At 37.6% G+C, this 27,716-nt stretch overlaps 1 protein-coding gene across 3 annotated transcripts in view; it reads right to left on the bottom strand.

The window, feature by feature from the left end:
• THRB (thyroid hormone receptor beta) overlaps positions 1–27,716 on the bottom strand; it is a 996,269-nt gene that overhangs the window by 389,268 nt on the left and 579,285 nt on the right. For 2 of the 3 annotated variants that reach the window (XM_044066876.1, XM_044066874.1), the window contains exon 3: positions 11,360–11,449. The exons of the other annotated variant lie outside the window; for it this stretch is intronic. In XM_044066876.1, coding sequence (XP_043922811.1) covers positions 11,360–11,384 — 25 coding nt within the window. In that variant the 5' untranslated portion in view covers positions 11,385–11,449. The remainder of the gene's footprint in view (positions 1–11,359; positions 11,450–27,716) is intronic. 3 annotated transcript variants of the gene reach the window in all.

Below are 27,716 nucleotides of genomic sequence, written 5' to 3' on the forward strand. Positions count from 1 at the left end.
GACATGAATGGACCCTATTCCTAAATCAAAGTATGATTAAAGTTCATGAAATTAGTATTGTTTCATTCTTCAATGTAACCCAAAAGTGCTCTTCGCAGCACCCACAAAGTGCGCAGAGAATTGACCTTTTCTGTAATTCATATGGAGTTACATGCATTGGTAGTATATCTAAATACGACTGTAAATTCTTTTTTATGAGACCCATTGCTCCTCCTACTACCAGAACTGTCTGGGTATCCTTCTTCCACATTGCCCACATGTCTGCTTGCAAATCCTGGTATCTTATAACTTTGTGTGTGTGTGTCTCTCTCTCTCTCTCTCTGTATGTAAGACACTGTAATCACTGGGTGAAGCAATTTCACCGATGAATGCTACTTTTGTCTTCTTTTCATGGACTAGTATATCTGGTTTTCTCGCTTCTATTTTTTTGAACTGTTGGTAATGGGTGATCCCATGTGATATAAACTTGATCTTTCTCTATAATGCTTTGTGGCTCATGTTTCAAATGCTTTTTGGCTACTTCAATATTGCAATGTTTGCACAATCCTCAAAACAACAATCTTGCCAGATTATTATGCCTTACAGTATACGGGCCCTCTACCATTAGTGTATAATATAAAGCAACAATATGTGCGACTGTTTCTATTTCTGTTTTATAGAACCTGAATTTGTCTGTTCCCCCCACATGTTTAATGGACTTTGTAAACCATTGTGTACATAGTTCACTATCCTGAGCCACCAATATTAACCTTTTATCATCTCTTGGTTTAAATTCACCCTCCTTAACTATTCCCATGTCAGATCGCGATTGACTTGAGGTTGTTCCAAGACTTTTGTGTACTAGAAACTATATGCATTTTTCACTTTCTTGCCTTCTCATCTGATCCTTTACCTTATATTCTTTCTTTTGTTTTGTTTTTTTAGCACACTCAGTTGCTGCCTGATTTTTGTTTGCTTCTGGTTTGACTTCCATTCCCGCTTGACACTGATATGCTTCTGCTATACTAAGCAGGAAAGTCATCTTAGACTTATTTTGCTCATCTTTTAAAGACCATTATAGCAAATTTATTACATTTGATGCTTATTGGTTGTAAAGATGTTTGAATTCCATTTATTAAGGACTGTTAGAAATTTTGCTAACTGACTCTGAGGATGCCCTAGTTGGGTGAAAGCGCTAAGTCAGTTGTGTTTTGTACTTGTTGTTTGTCCTATTAAAGCTGATGATGGTTTTACTTTTGGTTTCACCAGTTATATCTTCTTACAAGTTCATCTTTTAAAGCCTTCACTACGTTTGGGTCTTGTGAGGTCAGCAGATATGTCCTACGATTGCAGATCTATGTCTGTGCTGATATTTTTAGTTCATTATTTGCAATAGTCCCAACAGATTCATATCTGTTGCTATACCGTGCATTGATTTTATCACATCAGTTTTTCAGGGTATTTTTGTTGACCTGTTCCCTCTTCTATACTCTAACAGTGACACTTCTTGTCTTAATTGCTTTATAGTTTTCTGTATTCAATACTTCCATGACAGCATTTGATTTCTCCCCTTCCTTTCCCTTACTGCCCTGTGTTTTTGTGGTAAGACTTTATCTATTATTAATTCAACTGCACAGTAATATATCCTATTTACTTCTGTTACTGTGAACAAATTTCTATGAAAAGTCCTAATTACTGTGTTCATTTGTTTTCTCAAACTTCTAACTTTTTGGGTTTTACACTTTCTGTAGTCTATTTCTTTCACTGATCTTAATATGACTGTCCATCTCTATTAAATCAAACAACTCTTCTCTTAGATCATTTTCTTCTAAACAGAGGGCACATTGTTTGTTCTCCTTTTCCTGTGGTTCTTTTACAGAAAGTTCCAGAGCATCTTTCAGTGCCACATTCTCTTCAGTTTCATTCTGTGTCATTCATTCTTCTTTCATATGGGAACTCACTGCCTATCACTCCACAACATTAACTGTGTCAGAGTTGCCACAGTTTCCTGTTCCTTCCCTTGCTGTGCAACTCCAACTGAACTTTTATACTGGTTTCCTTTGGAAGGCTCCAAACTATCTTCATACAAAATTAATTGGATGTTTTCCTCTCCACTGGTTTCATCTTAATTTAGGGATCCATTTCTCCATCCTGTTGTGGTGTTATCAGGTGTAGATTTTCTACACTAAATCCTTCACTTTACAGGTAATCCATTACCTCAGTTTCTATTCCTTTAACTTCTCCATTGCTAATCCTCTTTTCTACTTTTCCTCTTCATTTTCTTATTTTTTTGTACTGTAAAATGTTCCATATCTGGATGTTTTTGCCTGTATTTATCTTCAAATATCTTTGGTACTGCTCTTTTTGTATTGATTAGTTTTTCTTTCTCCTTTGCATGAATATTGCACCATATTAAATCTCTTTTTCTTTCCCATGTCCATATTTCTTCTTCATATGTCTCCTGCTCCTCCTGTACCTCCTTACTTGGGGGACTCATTCCATCTTGCTGGGTTATATTTTGTGCTAGACTTTCTACACTAAAATCTTCACCTCACAGGTATTCTATAGCTTCAGCTTCTATTTTTTTAACTTCTACTTTACTAATCTTCTGTTCTACTTTCCTCAATGTGATCTTATTTTTGTATTGTGAAATCTTCCATATCTGGATGCCTTTGCCTGTATTACTCTTCGAATATCTTTGGGGCTGACTTTTTTTGTATTGATTAATTTGATTTTCCCCTTTGAGTACATATTACACCATATCAGATCTCTCTTTCTTTCCCATGTCCATATTTCTTTTTTTTACTTTCTTTATATTTTTGCACTTTCTCAGTCACTTCTTTTTTCCAAATGGTCCAAGGATTCTTAGTGTATATAATATTTTTCATAAATCTGTTGTATTAATGAACACAAATTTGCATTTGAAGCTTTTGACAGTTTTTTTTGTGCAAGTATTTTTCTTTCCTCTAATTTTTCTCTTAATCTTTCTGTACATCTTCTGTCTGGAAATTCTGGGTTTCTTGCATAATAGTAACAATACATATTTTCTTTCTTATCTTTAATAGTCCACTTTATCATCTTTATGGCTCTTTTTTGGCCTATCAATTTTTGTGATTTGTTTTCTTCTACAAAAGGGGGGCCATCCTTCCCAGGCCCCCCTGGGCCTGGCCTAGCCCCACTGTAGGAATGTTTCCATGTCTTGATTCTACACTTTTTTCCCAGTCCTGGCACCAGTATGCATACCAGGATTGGGCATTTTTTTATCCTGGATCTTGTGCACCCAGCTATCTTTTTATTTTTAACCTACTTCTGTCCATGATATATGCTATATAAAATACATTCTATATATCAGTGTTATCCTGATGAGATCTTGTAAAAAACAGGGTCCACCTCATGAAGGTACCCACCAAGACTTGAAGATGAATTCAATTCCAGCAATACTACTCTCCTTTGCTTACTGATTTATCATCTCTCCATTCAGACCCCTCCTCTCTATTCAGACTGCATTATGATGGCAGTAATGAAGAACCAAATCAACAAAGTTAACCAAAATCCAAAAGCCCAGAAGAAAAACAAAACAAAACAAACACTAGTAAAAAGCTGTGGGTACCTTGTCTAGGAAAAACAGTAATGCAAGCTAAATAACTTTGCTTCCTACATTAACGAAGGTAATCCCTGCCGAGATATTATATTATTTTTTCCCCACTTTGGAAGTGTAAATAAAGTAACAACTGCTGAGCTAATGACCTGCAAGGGACTGCACAGAACCTGATTAGAATTGGGGAGGGATGAAGGGAAGGCAGCTAGGATAGAATTATGGAAAAGAAAGAGAAAAGCACTGAGGAAGCTCAAACAGCTATCACCTTTCACTAAGTAAGATGTCAAAAAAAAAATCACTTATTTGCCCAAAAGGAAGATTTTTTCCCCTGTAATGGCTACAGCTATTTGAAGACATCACGGTGGCTTAACTGCAGCAATGACATCTAGAGAGTTCCTATACTGCAAGGGATTTATGGGTTAAAGGAACACCTTCAGCTTGTGAGACATTTGTTGCCAGGCAGAACAGGTACCACAGCTGGTTATTCCATTGGTTTTCCAGTTCCTGGATAGGACCAGAGAAATCCAACCATAAGCTAGGACTTCTTTATAAAGTTAAACCTCTTCTAACAGAGCACGTACATCAGGAGCAACCTTATCATAAGATTACAAAATCTGCAAGAAAAATTGCATTAAACAAACACTGTCTCACACTTCAGTCGCTTAACTGGCTAGAGCTACCAGTCTGTTGCTTCGTAAGTGGTCTCTCGATTCAGTGGTGTCATGTCAGATATTCCATCAACGAGGCTATCCTTGATGCAATCTTTGGTCTTCTCCAGACAACACCAAGAGTAGCAACTTCTTTGTCCTGATCTCCCCAGAAGGGCAGTCCCAGAGAGCAGCTCTATTCAGGGAGTGGTCACCAGGTCTACTTTATGCATTTCCTTGGCTTCCCCTAATATCCAGATTTATTTACAAGGCAATCCGAAGCAAAGCTACAGTGATCCTTATCATTTCATACTTGCCAAGGGAAATCTGGTTTCCATACTGAAGCTTCACATCAGGAAGTGCCCCTTTATGTTAGATGCCAGGAAGTATCTTTTTTTCTTATTTTTTTAGATTACCTCACTTGGACCTGCTCATCCTCAAGTTAACTGCATGCTTTCTCCAATTCCAATAATGGTCAGAGACCCTTCCCTGTGTGATGACATGATACAGATTCTTTCTTCATCCAAAAAGAGTCTACCCATTTGGTATACTGCAATAAACAGAAACATTTTTAATTTCTCTCAAGGAACAGACCATCCTAATGCTTCTATTCCTCAGGTACTTCTCTTCCTCTTGCAACTCTTCTCTTCAGGTTCCAATTACTCGGCTACAAAAGGTTAGTTAGCTGCTATCTCCAACTTCCAGAAAAGTATTGACTCATTTTTTAGCTTCTTATAGGGTGTGTAAGGCCTTCCTCAAAGGAATCGTTCTACTCTGTTCCCAATCAGAGAACCACTTCCTCCGTGAGACCTCAATTTTGTCCTCAAAGCCTTCGCAAAATCACCATTTCAGTCAGTGTCTTATGCTTCCTTAAAATTTCTCTTTTGGAAGACCCTTCTTCTTGTGCCTATAATCTCAGCCAGAAGAACTTCTGAGTTGCATGCCCTGTCTTCTACTATATCTTACTTTGTTTTTCATGATTAGATAGAGTATCCTTATATACCAATCTACCCTTTCTTCTCATGACGGTATCTGAATCTAACTTGAACCAGCCCATCTACCTACCAGTCTTTTTTTCAATCATTCAAACAGTGGGGAATATTTACTTTATACAGTGGATTTTCATTAACAGCTAAGCTTTAAGCTACACAGAACTAAGACCTTTAGAAAAGACTCTCATTGGTGTCTTTTGATACAACTAGTCTTAGAGCTCAAGTTTCCAAGATCATCTTATCAAGAGGGATATCTGACTGTATTACATTGCTTATAATACCAACAACGACAAATTACCATGCAGACCTAAGGCTTATTCTACCAGGTCAGTAACCATTTCAGCCGCCTACTTCAGGAATTCTTCACCTTATGAAATTTGTATGGCTACAACATGGTCTACATTACATACCTTTACAAAGCATTACAAATTGGATGTGATTTTAACATCTAAAGCTTCCTTTGAAGCCACTGTCCTCAAAAGACTCCTGTTATGATTCCATTTAAGTATTTGGCAGCCGAGTATTCTGACCTGTCAAATCAGGTGGACAGGATGAACAGGATATGGTAGTTATGTACTTACCATAATGCTGGATCCTTTCATCCATGTCTGTCTGATATGACAACTCTCTGACCCTCCATCCCACTTCCAGTTGTTAGCTCCAAAGAACCTGAAGTATCTTTTTTTTCCCTTGTTGGGAATTATATGTGATTCACCTCTTTTGGATTAGGCAACAAACTCAATCTGCTGCAGCTTCACCATCAGGCACCTTCTTTCCATACTCATAATGCACCTGTAGCTTCACCTGCAGGTACATTATGGATAGGAAAACATAAGCTTGGACTTAATGAAGAGGTGCATGAAATAGCACTGTAAGACAGTCATCATAATATTGAGAAAATATGTTTCAAAGTGACAAAATATTCTAGTATAAGGTTTGTTGACTTCTCGAATTATGTGAACTGACTAGTATGAGAACAAGTTGCTATCTAGGATCATATTCAACTCCTCCTTTGTAAAATAAACAGTTTCTATGAATGGATGAAAAACTTTCCTTATTGCTGGCTAACAAAGCCCTCCCTTGGAGAACATTAAAGAAGATGGGTTGCGAGCTACTTTAGAAATGAGAAGGAAGGCTGTTTGGAAAGAAATGTGCAAATAAATAAATAAAATCACACATCAGAGTATAGGATTGTGTCATTTTGTATTCTTGAGTTTGATTCCCTCAGTCTCAATTTGTCTACTGTGTGTTTCTAAGCAAGTCACTTAACCAGAAAGTGCACAGGGTCTCCATTTAAAATGGGCCTCAACCCAGCAGAACAAGCCAATTAACAAATTACATGAACAGAAAAGTGAACATTTCCTTTTATTGCTTTTAACAAAAAAAAAAAAAAAAAAAAAAAAAAGGCAGGGAATTGTTATGGCTAGTCTTGTATTGGCCCTACGGCCAATAGCCTAGCACCAACCTATGAACCCATAACAAAAAAATCTATTTGCGTCCCCTAGTTGTCCAAAAGTTGTGTAACAAAGCATTTTTAGATATACGAGCAGATCTAGATAAGCCCAAACTAGAGACACATTCAGAAAAATAGTAGTTGCTAAGAAAGGTCAGAATGAACACTCTGACTTTCAGTCAAAATATTGTCTATGCCCAGCAGATGGATTGCTTGGAAAATGGGGTTCATGGACTAGGCCAGGTCCCAAACGCTCATGGCTAGTCATGTAGAAACAGCTTTACCCTACTGATGTCTTACATACTTATGCACCATATTATAGCAAAGTTGTCTTACCTGAACTACTCCCAGGCAGGTATTTTTGAAAACTACTCCAGCTGAAAGAATTATCAAAATCTGTTTTTGATTGATATGCATCTTCTTTAGAGTGAAAGACCAAAGTTCTAGCACTGACATTGCAGCCTGATGTGAATGTTCTCATAAGGGGCAGGAATACCCTTCCTAGTAAGCAAAGGAAATTCAGTAGGCCCAGCCCTTAATTTAATACAACACTACTCCCCCAACTGAATTTTACGTCCTAGAGAAAAATCACTAATGACTATAACCAAAATCGTCTAATACTGCAAGTGACTCTTTAGTCAAATTGTGTAGCTAAACTATGGAACCACATCCCACTACCATTGAAATCCATTCAGAATTCAAAGTAATTTTGTGACACTGTTCACCCACATCTGTACTTCTAACATATACCTTATGACAGCCATATATACAATTGTCTCTGATGCTGCTTTACACCCCACCTCTTACTTACAGTATTAACATGTTCTGCCTACCTAATTCTTTCTCTCACCTCCATTTCTTTGAATTTCTACAAACTAATCACATTGTCTTTTATCTATCTGACAACCCAGTAACACACACCTCTTCAAATATCCTTTATACTGTAATGGTTACCTCTATTTTTATAAGAATGTAATCTAATTAACAAATGTATGTGTAACTGGTAATGTATATTATTTAATGCCTATTCATGTGTATTACTAAATGCCTGTTTAAAAATGTTTGTAATATATTATAAAATCAAAAAAGAGGTAGCAAACATGGTGAATTGATCAACCACTCAACTGTTTTATTAAAAATAAATAAAAGTAAGCACTTTCGTGTCTACAAGGACACTTCTTCAGACTTTAAATAAACCAAATGGCAAAAGCCCTTATATACACAAACTCGCAAATGAGCAAATTACCACAGTTAAATATGCAAATCCACTTATTACATCAAAACTACATTCAAAGCAATCAGAAACGAGTTCATATTCAAAAGCAAATATAAAACAAAATAAACTATATACTTCAACACTAACATTACATATAAAAACATATACATGTGTATCTTAAAAATTTAACAGAAAAGAAAGAGACTCAGTGGAACATCAGAATGCAGGCTGATAAAGCCTATGGCCTGAATGATAAAGCCTCACTTAAGCCTTTTCTAACAGCTAGATCCTTAAAGTACTAGAGATTTTTAATTATGTATTTTATGAAATAAACTTTGTTATGTATTTGCTAATATTATGTAATTTTATTATGTGATGATATTGCTCGGTTGCAGCTTACATACATTTCTGTTTGCACATTATTCAGAGATGTAATATTGCCATTTGCTGGCCGTTGTCTTAGCTGATATATTAGTGGTTTTTGCTTCTCTGGCTTTAATATGTATTTTTTGACTCGTTTTAATATATACACATGTATATGTTTTTTATATGTCATGTTAGTGTTGAAGTATATAGTTTGTTTTGTTTTATATTTGCTTTTGAATATGAACTAATTTCTGATTGCTTTGAACGTAGTGTTGATGTAATAAGTGGATTTGCAGATTTAATTATGGTAATTTGCTCATTTGTAATTTTGTGTATATAAGGGTTATTGCCAGTTGGTTTATTTAAAGTCTGAAGAAGTGTCCTTGTAGACGTGAAATCACTTACTTTTATTTATTTTTAATAAAACAGTTTAGTCCTTGATCCGTTCACCATGTTTGTTACCTCTTTTTTGATTTTATTAACATTGATTTATAAGAGGTACTTTATTCACGGACTCTTTGTGTTTTTTGATACTTTGTAATGTAATACTTGGAACTTTTCTCCCCAGGTATGCACTGAAAAAGTTTTCTTGACTAAACCCAGTCATACAAGCTCAGTCGAAAAAAGCAAAATACATAAAATAAACAGAATTGCTGCCTTTTCTCACCTGTGAAATACTTAACAGAAGTTGAACTCAGATGTAGCTTTTGATCCTAGGAGTTATAACTTCTGAGTCCATGGGTTCTGCAGTTAATGTTGAAATTTCCTCATAAGGTCTGTCAGGATACATCACAAAGATACTGCATAACAGATGGGTCAGTACTTTTAGAAATGACCACACAGAAAGAATTATCTAAGACAGAGTAGTGAAAGAGATCATGTCCTCCACATTTTGCTGGGACATAAAAGATTTATACTGTGACATTTCTAAGAGCATCCTATGTTAAGAAAGAATCAAACCTTCTTACACTGACTGTCAACTGTACGGAATCTAGTAAAGGGAACTGCCAGATTTTGAGCACCTATCAGCTGGACTTGAATAAGCCTGTCTTCCAGAGAGGTGAATATGAATCTCTTTAGCTTCATAGCAGTTATGACTGAAACCAGTCATTAGGTGCATGCATTAATTAATTGGTTGCAGCTGCCATATCAGTGAACTGGCAATTCTGTTCCCCTACATACAAACTACAAAATCTGCTGTGCAGTAGACAAAACTGAAGTATGCCAACAAGCATTCTTCAAGTCTAGAGAATTCAGCTAGGAGGTTTGAGACTGAAAATGGAGGAGCTCCTTAACTGCCATATCATCTTGAACTTCTTAACCCTGACAATTTTGTTCAGAATGGACAAGTTTAAAATAGGATCCACTCTTCTTCTCAAGGCAAGAAAGAATGTTAAGTAAACATCAGTTTTAATAGAGTCATCATCCTTTATATGAAACTTTGGTTAACAAAAATGTGTCTTCATGTGGCCTGCAGGTACTTTAAAGTTCTCAGAATAAGATGGCACTAGGAGACTGATATGAATTCTTTCTTGCAGCTTAATTCCAATATTTTAACAACTGATCCAAAGAAAGTATGCTCTAGTTGGTTGAAAAAATAAGTATATTGAGAGGAAAAGGGATGACCCTTATGTCAGAGATGGAGGGAGTATTCTTGGAGTCATTTGGTCACTGTCAGAGGCAAACCTCTCAAATTATTTGCTCAAGAATTCTGAAGAAAGTCAAATATGATGTGCAACAAAGGCCCAAAATGAAGGATAATTTTTTTTTTACTTTTACTCTTATTCACTCTAAAAATTACTAACTTGCATTTTCTGAACAATAATTAGTATGAAGCTCTAATGCCTAGCATTCCTGACTGACAGTACTCATCAGTAATTTTCTAGAAAGTCAAAACTTTTATGATGGATAGGGCAAAGATATGAGGAAAAATCAGGGATGTTCTGCAAAAAAGGGATAGATGAGAGGAATGGGCAGAGGTGAAAGATTAGGCAACCTCTGGCCCTTGAAGTATGAGCCCCAACTTATTATTTACACAACAGTCTATGCTAACAATACACTCATCTTTAATAACTACATATGTGCAATACAGAACATCTCCAGTTAGAAAAGTACTGCAATGCTAAACACCACTTTCCGTACGGTTACTACTCTATTGCTATAAAGAGCAACACAAAATGGCACAACTTCTACTGAATGTCGTACTGTTTTCTATTATGTTTTTTTATTATTTGCATGTATTCATTGTGATGTTTGTATGTTTTGTTTTTTATGCTTTACAATTGGAAAGATTAATACAATGAAGATATTTTTGAAAAGAAAATGGCACAGCTTCAGTCAGAATGCAGTTGCAATCAGAGAAGTGCAGTTTACTTCAGAATGTTTCAGAAACATCTGTTATTACTACAGAGCTGGCAGTACTACCTGGGGGAGTGTTGAGGGTAATAGACAGGAAGGGGCCAGGAGATGCAAAATGATTACCTCATCCCAGGCACTAATCTTCCTTACTACATTTCTGTGTTTTGTGAATGGAATATCTAAATGCAGGAAAGTGAACTCTGAATATGCTTCTGGGAGAACCAAATTAAGTAACATTATCGTCAGCTTTACAGAGATGACAGGAAAGCCTTTCAATCAATACTTTAAGGTGCACATTCAGAATGGGCACTGAGATGGATTTTAGTTGGACATTAGAAATCTTGGGAAGTGTCAGTGCTCTAGGTTGCAGGCATGACGTGGCAGAAGGACATGATTATGCATTTTGGACTATGGAAGAGAATGAAAGGCAAGAAGTGTTACTAGCTTTTATGGAAGACATAAATAATAAATGGCTTGATGTCCAAGAACAAGTCCCATTGCATGGGACGGAAAAAGACAAAGTAGAGATGGATGACAAAGATAGGGAGCTGCAGGGGTTCACATTAGTAATATTGCGGGGAGACAGCAGGGTGGGGTTTGACACTACATAGAGGAAGAAATTTGGCGGCTAGAGGACTGCTAACTGGCTATAGCTCTGAATCCTGCTACAAATATTTTCATCTTGTTAAAACTTTATTTATAATAGTTATGTACATGTTTGTTTTGGTGGAATTTGCCACTGATACAAACCATCGAATATGTCTCTATGATCCATGTTCAAGTGACATGCCTCCTTTATTTGCAATTAATACTCAAGGCTGCTTATGGGTTTTCTTCATGCTGCAGGGTTGAGGAATTCCGTGAAACAAAACAAAACAAGAAAAAAAATGAAATGATTAGACAAGACAAAATATTAAGGTTAATGCTAAATTTTACTCTCCTGTTCAGTCTTCTTTACTACTGACTGCAACAAAGTATTATGCAGATTTTCAAAATCTGATATGTAGTGAAACCAGACTAATTACAGCACACTGTGCAGTTGGTACACACACACACACACACACACACACACACACACACACACACACACACACACACACACACACACACACACACACACACACACATATATATGCATGGATATCTTTATGAATATAAGTCCTTAATTAACACTGCGCTGTTCAGATCATTATTTAGCATTTTCCAATAATTCTAACATTCAAGAAGACAGCAGAAACAGTAGAGAAACATCTGCTCAGCAGGGTTACAAAGATGGGGCTGGGTAGGTAAAGAAACCGACTTTTGTGCATCATAGCTAATCCCATTGTATTGCTAGTTGTCAGGTCAACTGCATATTACTGTTTTGCCCCTGACATTGTCAAACACACTGCATACAGGTGGCTTGAACTTCAGGCTAATGATATGCCACCCTTAACAGATGAGGATGGCTGTCTTGAAAGAACCTCAAAACCCTCTTTAGATCAATACACATTGCATAAGAGCACACTAGGCCCAGCTTTATCTTCGCCTTTAATGAGTTCCTGCTAAGGCTTCACTAACAGGAAATCAATTTTAGATCAATGGGAGCAGACAAGTGCTATACAGGACCTGCTGTCCCAAAAACAGGATTAGCAAAACACAGGTTCAGAAGACATTCTGTAATGTTTAGTTTATATACCTAAAAAGCAAAAATAAAACTATGCTTCTGGTACAAAGCTCTTCAGTTCATTTTACAACTTCAGGTACGACTATTTAACACAGGTGGCGAAAAACAATTATCTTTCAACATAACTTTTTTGTGTCTTCAACTGGCAGATAAAGTCAATGCAGTACAGTTCTGTAAGTGATTTTCAAAAGATATTACTTAGAAGACTTCTGCTGGGTCTAACTACGTATGCAAACAGTCCCCTCCCTATACTAGATTAACTCCACTAACTCCATAAGCAATTTAACCCTGAATTGTGAGTGCATATTGTAGCAGTAGCCCTGAAAATAAATTTTATCTATAACATTATTAGCAAACGTAGTTAGGTGTATGTCAACAAGATATTGTTTCTGTTACACTAAAGTGCATGTTGTTCCTGAGCAAATTTCTGTTGATGCACATTAAAAAAAAAACAGTAATCCTATAGATACAAGTTTCAAGAAGCACATAATGTGCAACTTCTTACCAGACTCAAACTATATTATCAGCTATGCAAACTGTCAGCATTGCAGTTTTAGAATAAGATATACAAAGAAAAAATCAAAAGACATAACCCCCCGCGCACACACGCACTCACAAACAAGAACACAGTATAAATGTATATACCTGTGGTACACTTACATGTTTATGACATGCTTTTCATTGCTGAGCTGATAAAATGCCATTTAATATAGTAAGAAATGTACTAAGTAATATCTGAAGTAAATTACATTAGATAACAATGCAAGAAACATTCTATTTATCCTGCTCTGTGCTGACTTCTACTCTACATTAGATTTCCTGCTTAGCATGTTAAAGTCTGAAAAGCTTATTAGCTGCTATAAAAGAAAACATGCAGTTAAAATCAGAGATACAGAAAGATATTTCCCCGAAGTTTCCATTTTTGTTAGAATTATCTCTTTTTACTACACACATTTAACTGTAGAAAGCATCTTTTTTCTAGAAAATATCACAAAAATATCAAGGGATGTCTTTTACAGAATCTTCTTTTTTTAACAGCAAAAATATCTCTCAAAAATGGCATGATGTTTCCGTCAGCAATACTGTTTCCTTGTGCACATTACAATAAAAGATAACCAATTTAATAACCTCCACACCTTTATTATGTAGGCCTGCATTTACTGGAAGCCAGCCAAAACTTAGCTCCATATTTTCCTGTAGATTACATATACTGTTGAAATAAGCCTTCTCTTAAAACAGTTATATATATAATTTCCTTTGTATCGCCATTTCTTTTGTACTTCACTACCTTTTTTTGCATTTATGAATAGAAAGAAATGGCAGGTGCCAGGTCCACCTAATGACAGCACATCTGACAACCTTCGCTGTAAATCAACCATCAGTGTCAAAGTACAGTCCATAAACCTAAGTAAGGCCTTACAAAATCTGTACATACTGAAATAGATTTGTCACATTTTCATGCAGTAAGGAAATGTGCCATATCTAAAGCATGGTCTCTTTTGGGCATTAGTTTACTACATCTACCCAATGAAACTGATCAAAGTTCATATTATATATCCATTATCTATAAGGGGGTATACTCCCTTAACCACTGTTCCTTTCACAGCTAAGTAGGTGACAGTTAAGAGGAGCACTAGACCTTTTACAAACATAATTTGGTGATGTGGTTACTGGAATATGCATCCTGAACCATGGGCACTTCATTCTAAAAGTTCAAATCAGAGACACCAGCCTCAATATGTTTTGAACACCAACTAGACTTAGATGGTGTATTAACTGAAATATGCATTCTGAACAATGAACACTATTGTAAAAGTCATGCAATTGGTAAGATTATCCTGTTCTTAAAAAACACTGTAAAGGGGGGGGGGGGGTATGAATCTATAAACACAACTTTGACCAATGGATAGGTAATCGGAACATCACTCTTGGTCTGGTGTCTGTGTCAGTAAATCAAGCCCTATATAAATTAAAATTGTGGGCCACATTTGGGTCGCATGGCTAAGCTTATATGGGCATTAGTGGTTGTTAACCTAGAGTACAGCTATGAATCTTTATTGTAAAATTATGTTGCTTCTTGGATTGACATGCCTTTTGAAGGATACGCCAAATATATTGGGAAATGTCTTTCTGGGATACTTAGTGAAAACTAGAAATAAAACAGCCCTTTGTCTCTGAGATCAATATTGTTTTTTCCTCTTGAAATGCGGCAGTCTCAGCACTGGTTAAGTTAGTTAGCAGGACTGTGAAACAAATTACATCTGGCTGTCTGCTGCACAAGGTACTGTTTTTCTGTGTGTGTGTGTGTGTGTGTGTGTGTGTGTGTGTGTGTGTGTGTGTGTGTGTGTGTGTGTGTGTGTGTCTGTGTGTAGACAAGTTTTGAATCCGCAATAGTTGTACTGGAATAAAGTAATCTGATTACATGACCCCTACATTATTGCTAATGTCAGACACTGCAGGTTTTATATTTTAGCTGGACAAAGATATTACATAGCTCAGGGTTAGATAGCTGGGGATACAACTTTATTGGAACAAACACATCCGATTATGTGACATTTTTGATAAGATCAAATACATCTTGAATTTAGTTCACTAAAAGGTTAACTACCTATTTATTTTACAAATTTCAGCCAATAAGCCCATTTTCATTCATACCAGAAGTTCCTAGTAGAAAACCGATCAAGAACAGTGGCATAGGGAAAACCACTGCATTTTTCTGTAATCTAGAGAGCCGACTGAGTTAGCTTAGTTCATTCTCAGGTAAGATAAACTGTTTAGAGAAAGGATTTCTGATTTAGGCAGCTTACACTAAACATTTACTTTTTAACTAGGAGGTTCCTTTCAGAAAATAGAAAGTGTGTTTGCCTGTTTCTTTTTCTTTTAATTCTTTGTCTGGAGATGTTCAACAAGGAAATAATTCCTCATTAAGAGATCGTCAAATTTACTGTAGCAAACTCATGATTCATAGCTAAATAACATATTCAAGTACACATGCAAAGTAAGGAACTTTTTTATATCTGAAAGTTCACATATATCCTTTAGTCTACTTGAAAAAAAGCATAATCTCATGTAAAATCACAGGCCACATGTGATATTATCAGTATGAAAAACTGTCCCATTCAACAAAGTTTCCAAGAGCTTATTAAAGGTTCTAATTGGCTTTGTTAAATTTGAAAAGTAGATGCAGATAGATGCTATGATCAGTGTCAGTGAACATCTCAGAACTGTAACTGTGATTCTCAGAAGAGCAAAAATGTATATGCCAGTGGCAAAATATATTTCAGAGTATTCCTCTACTCTGGAGTGAAGCAATCTCTGAAATAGTATATATAATCAGCAGATATGTGAGAGGTGAAGGGATTGCCCTAAAAATGCTTTAAATTTATAACATCAAGTCCCCAAAAATCACTATTTTATGTAAAAAAAAAATAATTCAGTGTTGAGACTGACAATATCAAGATTCACTCTTCCAAAAGAAAGAACTGTCTCAGTTTACTGAAGTGCACCTTATGCAAACAGAGCAGATACACTCTTGCTACTGAGGAAACAGTAGTTGTTAACATGAAAAATGATTTGCCCCATGTCTATGACAATTTCTGTACAGAAACACTGAAAAGCACTGGAAATTAAAACCAGTTATCTTGATTCTCGTTTGGGTCATACGGTTCTCACAGCAAGCAAGCAATATATATTTCCTTCTGTGTTACTTCCTTCTGTATTTGCTGACCATCAGCCCCCCTCCCCCCATGGTTTTGAGCCCATTCACTATCTCATCACTGGGTAATCTCCAGAATGGAGGTGACAGCCACCCTCAAGAGGCTGTTATCCATGTATCTCTTGAGGTGTTTTCTGTCTTCATGTACATCTAGTGATGCCAGTAATAAGGATGTCTGTAATAGAAGCCCTGGGCGTACTATGCAATCCCCTTGCATGTGACTGCTTATATTCACATTCTACCAAGAGTTACCATAAATGAATTGGTAAGCCATGGCCATGTCCCCAGTTGTGGTTGTATGTAACTTTGTCATCTACAAGCTTCTGCTTGCTTGCTTGTGATAAAACAGTCATCAGACCTTCATTCCCTCCTGTCAGGGAAGGCAAGCCGATGGTGGCTTCTTACTTCTGCTCTCCCCCACCTGGCTCTTCTGCCCACAAGCTGCTACTTGAACTCATGTCATCTGCACTGTAATTAGGGCTTTATCTCTTTATGTCATAAAGACCAGTGAAAAGGCAATGTTGAGCCAGACAATTCCTGGAAAATAAAACAGGCTAGAGTCAGGTCTTGATGTGTTGTTTTTTATGTTGTTAAGCATATGTACACTATAAACGTATGGTCTTTATTTCACTAACACTAGCCCTTTTCTATGTCACAGAAAATACTTATGTATTTGAACTTCTGTTAGCATTAACTTAAATTTTCTAATCCAAAAAGCATCTCAGTTATCTTTTCAAATGTTTGCTTTTTGTAACATTTTTGACTGACAGAACAGTTGACAGTATATTCCTATTTAAAATGGATTTTTGCACATCAGCTGCTGAACAAAAAGTTAAAGTATGCCATCAATTAATTTTTAGCAATGTGCATTTTGGCAAGAGTTTGGAGTGATCAGTTACGTTTTTCAAAGGCATTATGGTGACAGGTTGATTACTGTAATTCCGACTTTTATTTTACAGAAAAAACACTATTACAGCTACTTGCTCTTATCCTCTTTGAAAAAATATAGAATTTACACTTCTTTAAGGTGTGTGGATGATGCCTACTTATCTGACATATTTAATATTTTGTGTGCAAAGAATTATTGAGAAATCACATTTGTCATATATATTCTTTCAATTGCCTATTGACAGTGAGCTGCAGTTAAGCCTGAGTTCTAAGCACAGAACTAGTAATTCAACACTACAACTATGCATAAAAAAAATGCCTCACCACTGACATCTTCAGAGCAGAAGCCATCTAAATGCTGTCTCATACCTTTTTTCTGACAATAAGGCGGTGACTCTATCTGACAGTATGCCGCTTTTTCCTCAGAGAAACAGTCAGTCTGGTTATAATGATTCAGAGTCATGTCCATGTCACAGTATTCAACTTTAAACACGTTTCCAGGGTAACTACAAGTATAAGGCTGGTTTGCCACCCAGGTCTGTTCCATATATGCATTGTTGTTGTGCAGAACTTCAGCATCACAACTGCTATAACCCTGGTTGTCCTCAGCGTATGAGCAATATTCAGTAGGCTGCATGTAGCAGATGCTATCTGCACTTGGATGCACTTCATACATTTCTTGCATATAGTAGTTCATTTCAGTTTCCTGACTCATCTCAAAGGTTTAAATATACAGAAAACAATAAACACTCATCTGGTCCTGTCAACTGTACAAAGGCATGCTTTAACGTTGTATTCGGCACCTGATGTAGGAAAATCCAATTTAAATGGGAGTGTCCAGTCAACTACCCTGTCAGTCATATTGGATAGGGAAGGGGGGGTGCAGGTGGAGGTTTATGACTACTTCTAAATGCTAGAGAAGAAGAAGAAAGGCAGGTAATGGGATCCGCAAGAAAAAAAAATGCTACTTCCACATGAATTTGTGTCACATCATTCACTTAAAAGAGCAACTTAAACCAGTTCCAGTCCCTTCAATATTTAACAAAAAAACAGTGGCAAAACATACAGCTTAAATGTTACTATAACTATTGACTGGAATGAGGAAATTCTGCAGATATGCTTTAAGGACTCTTACAAAGGACACAGAAAATCCCCAAATCAATAATTCCATTTTTGGGAATTAACACTCAGAAAAGCTAATTATGCTTACTATGACCCAAACAGTTTGGATATTTTTTTTTGTTAACGCTATTGTTGTAATCTGCTATCAGCTATATTGATTTTGGTTACTGGCAAAGTCTGTGTCGTGTTAAGCATACGTCATTAACAGAATTGTAACAGAATTGCAATTAATAGAACTGGTCAACACCTCACACGATCAATCAAATAATTTCCTGCTATCCAGACACAATGAAACATATGTTTTATTTGCTGAAATTGTCACCCCCTCAAAATTCTGTGTGTACAGCACATGTGGTTAAAAAACTGCAGTACATCCATATTATCAATTTTCCACAGACTTCACAAAACTGGCAATATATATATATATATATATATATATATATATATATATATATATATATATATATATATATTGTTTGGGGCCATCTAATTAAGTTCCATAATTGCCTTTGTGCAGGTAGCCTATCATTAACTTCTTTTAGAAGAAATCAGCAGAAACAGAAGAAAATGTCACTTGCTTTTAGCATATTTCCTACAGGATACACTTCCTTCTTTTTAGTTCAACGAATGCTATCTGGAACCATAATATGTAATATAACCTAAAACAGGGAAAAAACGAGACATACAAAAAAACAAGGAAATGGTGTCATGTAAGCGATACTAACGTAGTGATCAGAACCAAGACCAAAAGTAACTACTCTTCCTCATGACAGATAACATGACCATGACTATTTCACTACCATGTTTTAAGACAGAGGAAATCAAACATGCTGGAAAAGAAAAAATAATTCTCATAGATTGTTACAAAGTTACAAAGTGCTGCTCTGCATTTCACATCACTTTTTACTTAAAAAAGATGATTTTGTATACCAATATGATGTCAGCATTTTATTAACTGCAAAAACATTCTTTTATTCAAGAGTCAAATGGCATGCAGCTTAGTTAGTATCATCTATCTATCTGCCCATCTTCAGTCTACTTAGTCTTACTAGGTATGGCCTGTTTACAGTGGGGACCTGAGGTGGCATTTGTGCTGACTAGAGATAATCTGGTCAGGACACAGGGTGAAATTTCCCTGTTCTTTGACCAAGTCTCAGATCTTGAGGAAAAAGTGTGCACTGGGATGACAGTCATGTGTGTTTGTATTTTGTACTGCTCTGCTAAAATATTATGATTTAGCTTCTGCTTAAGATTTTCATTGCCCAGCAAACTAGGCTGATGTGACGGAGTCCATGGATTCTCTGAGTATTGAGCCCAACTCCCTGATTATTTTCAGCTGTATGAGAGACTCAGGGACGGACTACAACAGGCAGACTAAAGCCAAAGTGATGCTGGGTTCTGGGAACTGACAGCCACATATAAATAAGCCTATCCTTCCTTTTTTTCAAAACATACCTTCATTGGCTTTATGTGTTGCGACATTTTCACCTGGAAGTATGGAGCATATTCAGTGCTGTAAAGCTGTGCAGCTCAAAAACATGGGGAAAAAGATAGTCATCCCAGCTTGACGTACAGTCTGAAAATCTCTACTGCTTTCTTCTTTGGAGCTCATTGCACAGGACATTCATGTTTTAACTTATATCAGTCTATGATATTATCTTTAACAATACTAGTTTACCACACATATTCTGGACTTCTTATTATGATGCTAAAGATTCATGTTTGTGGTAGTAAATTCATATTTTACCACTGTCCACCTCCCCATGTGCACAAATCATAATACAATTCAGATATGAAACTGTTTCTCGCACTGACATTAAGACAGTGCTGAATTTTCTTTATTTGGCCCAGGTGGGCCCTGGCAAACTAAAAGATGAGCTGGACATCTGGACAGGGGAACGAAAAGCTCAGGTTCACTTACACATAACTGCCACAAGCCTTCAACACAGCCAGAATGCTTTCTCTTTGGCTCACAAAAGGTGTTGTCTTCTGTGTTGGCCATCCCAAAATATGTTATTAATGGTAGGGTCAGGGCATATCAGTTCTGCTTGTGTAGCATAGAAATGCATCTACTGTGGCTGAAATTACCATAGTGAGAAAGCAGTTAATACTCCACATGTACTTTCCTCTATTTCTGCTGCTCAGCAGGCACCCCTGCAAGAGCTTCCAAAAGTCATTACTTAGCTGAGGCTCAACTGTGTCTACTGCCTGCTTCATGTATTCAACTTGTCATGTAACCCTCATCATTCCACACAAATACGGAAGAAGGCTAATGTTAATTTGGAGATCTGTTTTACAGTTCTCTTCATTATGAGCATTTCTAAAGAGGATTTGGTCTCCAACTACCAGGATGGCAGCCAAGAAATGATGATAAAAAGAGGTACTTCTGTAACTGACTCCACTGTGAAGCAAATGTTGGAAAACTGGATGATCATTCTCCATAAGAACTTGGCTGGTGGGCACTATTAATGTGAATAGTGCAAGTGCTTGCAAACAGCATCAGAGTTTCTTCCTTGCCACACAGACTTTATGCTTGATATTCCTGGTGTGCAGAATATTTAAATTCAGACTTTACACAATATGTGTTGATATGATGATTACTGGGGGCCACCAGAGATTTGGTCCTGTGACGTGGATGACTGTGCAGTGGTAGCAGCCTTGTTTATCCTTGAATGAGTACTTCTGGAGTACAAGAAACTACATCCAGGCAAACTGTGTGTACTACGACATTAAGCCTTGTAGTTATTATTGATCCTCTGTGAATTTACCAATGGCAGACCCAGAAAGGTATGATTCCTCTAATGTAGTAGTAGTTGTATTGTCATATATGGACCTTTTCCTATTATGTTTATCAGATATTTCAAAAGTGACCTTCAGCATTTTGTTCCTTATCTACTATCATAGTGGATATATGCCTTTGTGTGTAGATTTTTCATATGGCTAATTTATATTCGGTGTTTATAACATTACACTTCTTTCCAGGAGTACTTTGTGCACCAGCACTGACCTTTTTCTGAATGCCTGACATTCAGGTTGAGGCTGCTGTTTTGTCTTCTCCCGTCTCAAAACATAATATGGTTCAGGCTGTGTTCTTTAATCCAATCACTTAGGGATACAGGATACTGAAAATGGGTAGGTGACCGATGCAACTTTGATGTTTTTCACAGATAGTAAATGAATACTGTGTACAGTTATAAGCTATGCAAGCAATCTTCACGGTGCATGTACAGGACAAAGCAGTTAAGTTATATGGCTGCCTATCATAAATACGAGACTCACAGTTGTGATCCTAACTACAAGAAATAAACTGTGATTTAAACAAAAACAATGAATTTCAAAACTTGCTGTTATTACAGTAAAGCATTACTGTAGGGGATTTTATCACCAGCATCAGGCTGCAGATATAACTCAGTGTATACTTATATACACTTGCTCCAAGATCACTGTCCCTTGGAAGGCAGCATCTTCAGACTTAGCATATATTTCCCTGTTTATACTTAGAGTTCTGCTATTCCAAGGACAGTGATTACTGTCTACAGAATTTTAACAGTCACAGAATTATTCCACTTTTTCAGCATGGGGTTGATGGGGAAAATACATGGCCTGCTATTTCAGTTTTGGGATCCCAAGGATAACAGGTAGTGTAAAGTGCTTTGCTCTGTCACAGGTTTCCTTAAAAGGAGTCCTGAAGGCATGCTGAAGGCCTGTATGATTCATGTTGTCTAAATATTCAGAATAATGACACTCATCTTTGAATTCCTTTTAGGGTATATAACAGTGGGTAATACTGACTGATCAGATGTTTTTAAGCCTATTACTTTATCTGAAATGCCACAGGCATTAGCTATTGCATCCTGGGCATTTGTGCAAGGTCTAGACAGGCTGTCCTAGATTTTATAGATAGATTCTCCCAAAAAAAAAAAAAACTAATCCCATATTCCTACATCAGTACCACTGATTATAACCATACAACACTACTACAAAAGGAGTATTACACAAAAATGAAATGAATGGGAAACGGCAATATACACAGATAACAGGTAATTTGTACAGATCTGGGATGTGATAAATGAAATATCTGTCACTGCAGAGTAATGGAATTCCATTCTCTTGTCATAACTGTAGTTTTATTCGCCATTTTGGGTCAGTTCCAAACTCCTTGATCCCCCTCTCTTAAAACCCGATTGCCTCATAGTTTTGGCATCTTTTCAGACTTGTTGGCTGTTGGTGAAGCACCCACCAAGAGGAGAAAACGCTGGGAGAAGAAAGGGGCCACTTTTGAGATTTTAAGTATTTTTCTTCAGATTTTTTGTTATTATTTTCTGCATTGCCACCTACTTTTTGGCATTCTCCAGCTTGCTAAACTTGATATCTGTATTAGGAACTGTATTTAGAACACATCTAGAGCCTGTTTACTGCATTTCCTGTGTTGTCTTAAAACTTGCATTTTACCTGTCTCTGGCCTAGCACTCAAGTATAGGGTTATTTATTGCACTGTTCTAACTTGTTGCTACTTGTGTATCTCTGCTATCTTTAAACAAAACAAACAATTTTTTTCCCACTTTCTGAAATTTAAAAAAAAGTTCAGTTACAGATTTGCTGTTCTGAACTGTTTGTAAGTTTCTTGGAGGCCATTGCTTGCTTGGGCTAAAGGGAAGTCTCTGTGTTCATCAGTGGCAGTGGTAAACACTGAACAGCCTGCCTGCCCCTGTGGGAGTGGTTGCTGCCTAGAAACTGTAGTTTTATTGGCCATTTTGGGTCAATTCCAAACTCCTTGATCCTCCTCTCTTAAAACCCAATTGCCTCGTGGTTTTGGCATCTTTTCAGACTTGTTGGCTGTTGGTGAAGCACCCACCAAGTGGAGAAAACGCTGAGAGAAGAAAGGAGCCACTTTTGAGACTTTAAGTATTTTTCTTCAGATTATTTGTTAAGATTTCTGCATTGCCGCCTACTTTTTGGCATTTTCCAGCTTGCTAAACTTGATATCTGTATTAGGAACTGTATTTAGAACACATCTAGAGCCTGTTTACTGCATTTCCTGTGTTGCACTTATTTTAAAATAGTTTTTTTCTTAAAACTTGCATTTTACCTGTCTCTGGCCTAGCACTCAAGTGTGGGGTCATTTATTGCACTGTTCTAACTTGTTGCTACTTGTGTATCTCTGCTATCTTTAAACAAAACAAAACAAAAAAAAAATAAATAAATCTTGCATTTTTCCCACTTTCTGAAATTTAAAAAAAAGTTCTGTTACAGATTTGCTGTTCTGAACTGTTTGTAAGTTTCTTGGAAGCCATTGCTTGCTTGGGCTAAAGGGAAGTCTCTGTGTTCATCAGTGGCAGTGGTAAACACTGAACAGCCTGCCTGCCCCTGTGGGAGTGGTTACTGCCTAGAAACTGTAGTTTTATTGGCCATTTTGGGTCAATTCCAAACTCCATGATCCCCCTCTCTTAAAACCCGATTGCCTCATGGTTTTGGCGTCTTTTTAGACTTGTCGGCTGTTGGTGAAGCACCCACCAAGAGGAGAAAACGCTGAGAGAAGAAAAGAGCCACTTTTGAGATTTTAAGTATTTTTCTTCAAATTATTTGTTAAGATTTCTGCATTGCTGCCTACTTTTTGGCGTTTTCCAGCTTGCTAAACTTGATATCTGTATTAGGAACTGTATTTAGAACACATCTAGAGCCTGTTTACTGCATTTCCTGTGTTGCACTTATTTTAAAATCGTTTTTTTCTTAAAACTTGCATTTTACCTGTCTCTGGCCTAGCACTCAAGTGTGGGGTCATTTATTGCACTGTTCTAACTTGTAGCTACTTGTGTATCTCTGCTATCTTTAAACAAAACAACAAAAAAAAAAAATCTTGCTTTTTTTCCCACTTTCTGAAATTTAAAAAAAAGTTCTGTTACAGATTTGCTGTTCTGAACTGTTTGTAAGTTTCTTGGAGGCCATTGCTTGCTTGGGCTAAAGGGAAGTCTCTGTGCTCATCAGTAGCAGTGGTAAACACTGAACAGCCTGCCTGCCCACCCCTGTGGGAGTGGTTACTGCCTAGAAACTGTAGTTTTATTGGTCATTTTGGGTCAATTCCAAACTCCTTGATCCCCCTCTCTTAAAACCCGATTACCTCGTGGTTTTGGTGTCTTTTCAGACTTGTTGGCTGTTGGTGAAGCACCCACCAAGAGGAGAAAACACTGAGAGAAGAAAGGAACCATTTTTGAGATTTTAAGTATTTTTCTTCAGATTATTTGTTATGATTTCTGCATTGCCGCCTACTATTTGGCGTTTTCCAGCTTGCTAAACTTGATATCTGTATTAGGAACTGTATTTAGAACACATCTAGAGCCTGTTTACTGCATTTCCTGTGTTGCACTTATTTTAAAATCGTTTTTTTTTTTCTTAAAACTTGCATTTTACCTTTCTCTGGCCTAGCACTCAAGTGTGGGGTCATTTATTGCACTGTTCTAACTTGCTGCTGCTACTTGTGTATCTCTGCAATCTTTAAACAAAACAAAACAAAAAAATCTTGCTTTTTTTCCCACTTTCTGAAATTTAAAAAATAGTTCAGTTACAGATTTGCTGTTCTGAACTGTTTGTAAGTTTCTTCGAGGCGATTGCTTGCATGGGCTAAAGGGAAGTCTCTGTGTTCATCAGTGGCAGTGGTAAACACTGAACAGCCTGCCTGACCCTGTGGGAGTGGTTACTGCCTAGAAACTGTAGTTTTATTGGACATTTTGGGTCAATTCCAAACTCCTTGATCCCCCTCTCTTAAAATCCGATTGCCTCGTGGTTTTGGCATCTTTTCAGACTTGTTGGCTGTTGGTGAAGCACCCACCAAGAGGAGAAAACGCTGAGAGAAGAAAGGAGCCACTTTTGAGATTTTAAGTATTTTTCTTCAAATTATTTGTTAAGATTTCTGCATTGCCGCCTACTTTTTGCGTTTTCCAGCTTGCTAAACTTGATATCTGTATTAGGAAATGTATTTAGAACACATCTAGAGCCTGTTTACTGCATTTCCTGTGTTGCACTTATTTTAAAATCATTTTTTTCTTAAAACTTGCATTTTACCTGTCTCTGGCCTAGCACTCAAGTGTGGGGTCATTTGTTGCACTGTTCTAATGTGTTGCTACTTGTGTATCTCTGCTATCTTTAAACAAAACAAAAAAATCTTGCTTTTTTCCCACTTTCTGAAATTTAAAAAAAAGTTCAGTTACAGATTTGCTGTTCTGAACTGTTTGTAAGTTTTTTGGAGGCCATTGCTTGCTTGGGCTAAAGGGAAGTCTCTGTGTTCATCAGTGGCAGTGGTAAACACTGAACAGCCTGCCTGCCCCTGTGGGGATGGTTACTGCCTAGAAACTGTAGTTTTATTGGCCATTTTGGGTCAATTCCAAACTCCTTGATTCCCCTCTCTTAAAACCCTCTTTTCTGCAGTTTTGTGCATAGCGCAGCATCGGGCAGCGCCGCTTAATCAGGTTTAAACTATTCCCGGCTCCACAAAGTCTGCTCTTCACTTTTTCCCTTAGAACTGTTCCAAATCTCAAAGTAAGCACTCTATTTTCCTTCTAAAACCCAGCAGTAGCTAGGATAAGTGTCATATAAGTAAGCACTAATAAACTAAAGCACTACACCCTCTTATACTCCCTTTAAGTACTTGGCTCCCTATTGGTCTTTTTTTTCATCAAGTCAAAAAGTAATTCCTTATACTATTCTGGCATGTCCAAAAGTCAGTTTCAGGTTTACTCTCCAGTCCAGCTGGTGAATATGGGAATCTTGAGGCAATGTTACAACTGCCTTATGTACACAGACCACCCTCTCCTCTTCCAAACAAGCTCAAATATATGTGAGAGATGTAACTATATAGCCAAACTGGAGGCTGAGCTCTCTCAACATAGTACTGGCATGGTCAGTCTGGAGGAGAAGGTAATCACACACACCACAAATCCAGTCTCACATAGACCTATTGCAACAGCAAACCAAACACATAAACACACAAAAACATACTCGGAGACTCTAAATAAAAATCTGCCCAAGCAACAGAGACCTCCAAAGCAGACATCCAAGCAACTGCTACCCCAAAACAATACCCACGTATCACATAGTTCACAAAGTCAGTGTGCCACAAAGTCACAGCCCTTAAGGCTAAACAACACACCTAATACACTTGTAATAGGTGACTCTATTGTCAGACACACTGATGTCCCTCTCACCAGGCTGAACAAGGAGAAGATCACTGTAAGTTGCCTGTTGGGTGCCAGGATCCGCCACATAACACAAGCTCTCAGGTCACTCCAAAGCAAGTACAAATATGACTCTGTCATTTTCCATGCTGGTGTGAATGACCTGAGACGTACCTCCCTGGATTACATGAAAAGAGACATAGAGGAGTTCTCTGATCATGTGGCCCAGCCCGGTATGACCCTGACCTTGAGTGGCATCTTACCCTCACCAAGAATGATACCACAATATAAAGACAAAATGATCAATTTCAACAACTGGCTAAAGTATTGGTGTCACTCAAAGGGGATCCAGTGTCTGTCAGCCTGGGATGACATGCTTGACAAGCCACGTTGCTTTGCTAGGGATGGCTTGCATCTGTCACCCCTGGGTTTTCGAATACTGGCCAAGGCTCTTGCCACCCCCATAGTACCTTTTTTAGGCAAGGCTCAAAAGACAAACCCACCTCCTTAGACAACACAAGGAAAAAGAAACTAAGGGTAATACTGCTCAACGCCAGAAGTCTAGACCTCAAGATGCACGCACTTGAGTCTCTCCTCAGTATGGAGAATATTGATATCTGTGCAGTAACAGAAACCTGGTTCAACGCTCCCGAAAGCACCCCAGCACTACCAGGCTATACCTCATACCATGCTTTTCGGCCCCAAAACTCGGACCGAACTACAAGAGGAGGGGGAGTATCCATAGTCATCAAAGATACCCATACCTCCAGGCTAGTGGCACTACACGAAGCATCTGAGACCATCCATGTGAAACTAACAGTGGGCAAAACTGCCTTCCAGTTTATAGCCTGCTACAGACCACCCTCCCAAACTCAGGAACCCCACTTGGCTTTCCTGAAGACACTGGAGAATATGAAGGTCTCTCCAAACACCATTATATTGGGTGACTTTAACTACCCAAACATAGACTGGGAGCACTACTCAAGCCCCAACACCCTAGCCCAACGGTTCCTAGAATTTATAAACTCAAATGCTATGGAACAACTGGTCACCACTCCCACAAGAGGGGAAAACATATTGGACCTGATCATCACCAACATGGGGACTCCATGTTCCATACCAGAGGTATACCCCTCATTGGTAAGATCTGACCATAAATTAATCACTATGGACATCCATATCCCGTCCCCACTCCCAGCAAAGGAAACCACGGTCAGAAACTTCTCAAAAGCAAACTTCCAACATCTCAAAACCAAGGTGGAATCCTTCAAAGCCCCAGGGCCAGTGGAAAATATGGCCCAAACCACAGAATCCTTTACAAATGCATTCTATGGATACCTACAGGAATGCATGGATTGTGCTATCCCAAATAAAACCAAGACACACTCCTCCAAAGGCAGGAGACCTGTCTGGTGGACCCCAGCCATAAATAAGCTGTACAACAGAAGGAGGAAGCTACTACATGATAGAGCAAAATCCCTGAAAGGGAAGGCAACTCTGATCAGTACTAGCAAGAAACTACGATCCCTCATAAAATCATCTAAGGCT

The sequence above is a fragment of the Protopterus annectens genome, chromosome 3.part1, assembly GCF_019279795.1.
Source record: "Protopterus annectens isolate FY-2018-M chromosome 3.part1, PAN1.0, whole genome shotgun sequence".
Taxonomy (NCBI): domain Eukaryota; kingdom Metazoa; phylum Chordata; order Ceratodontiformes; family Protopteridae; genus Protopterus; species Protopterus annectens.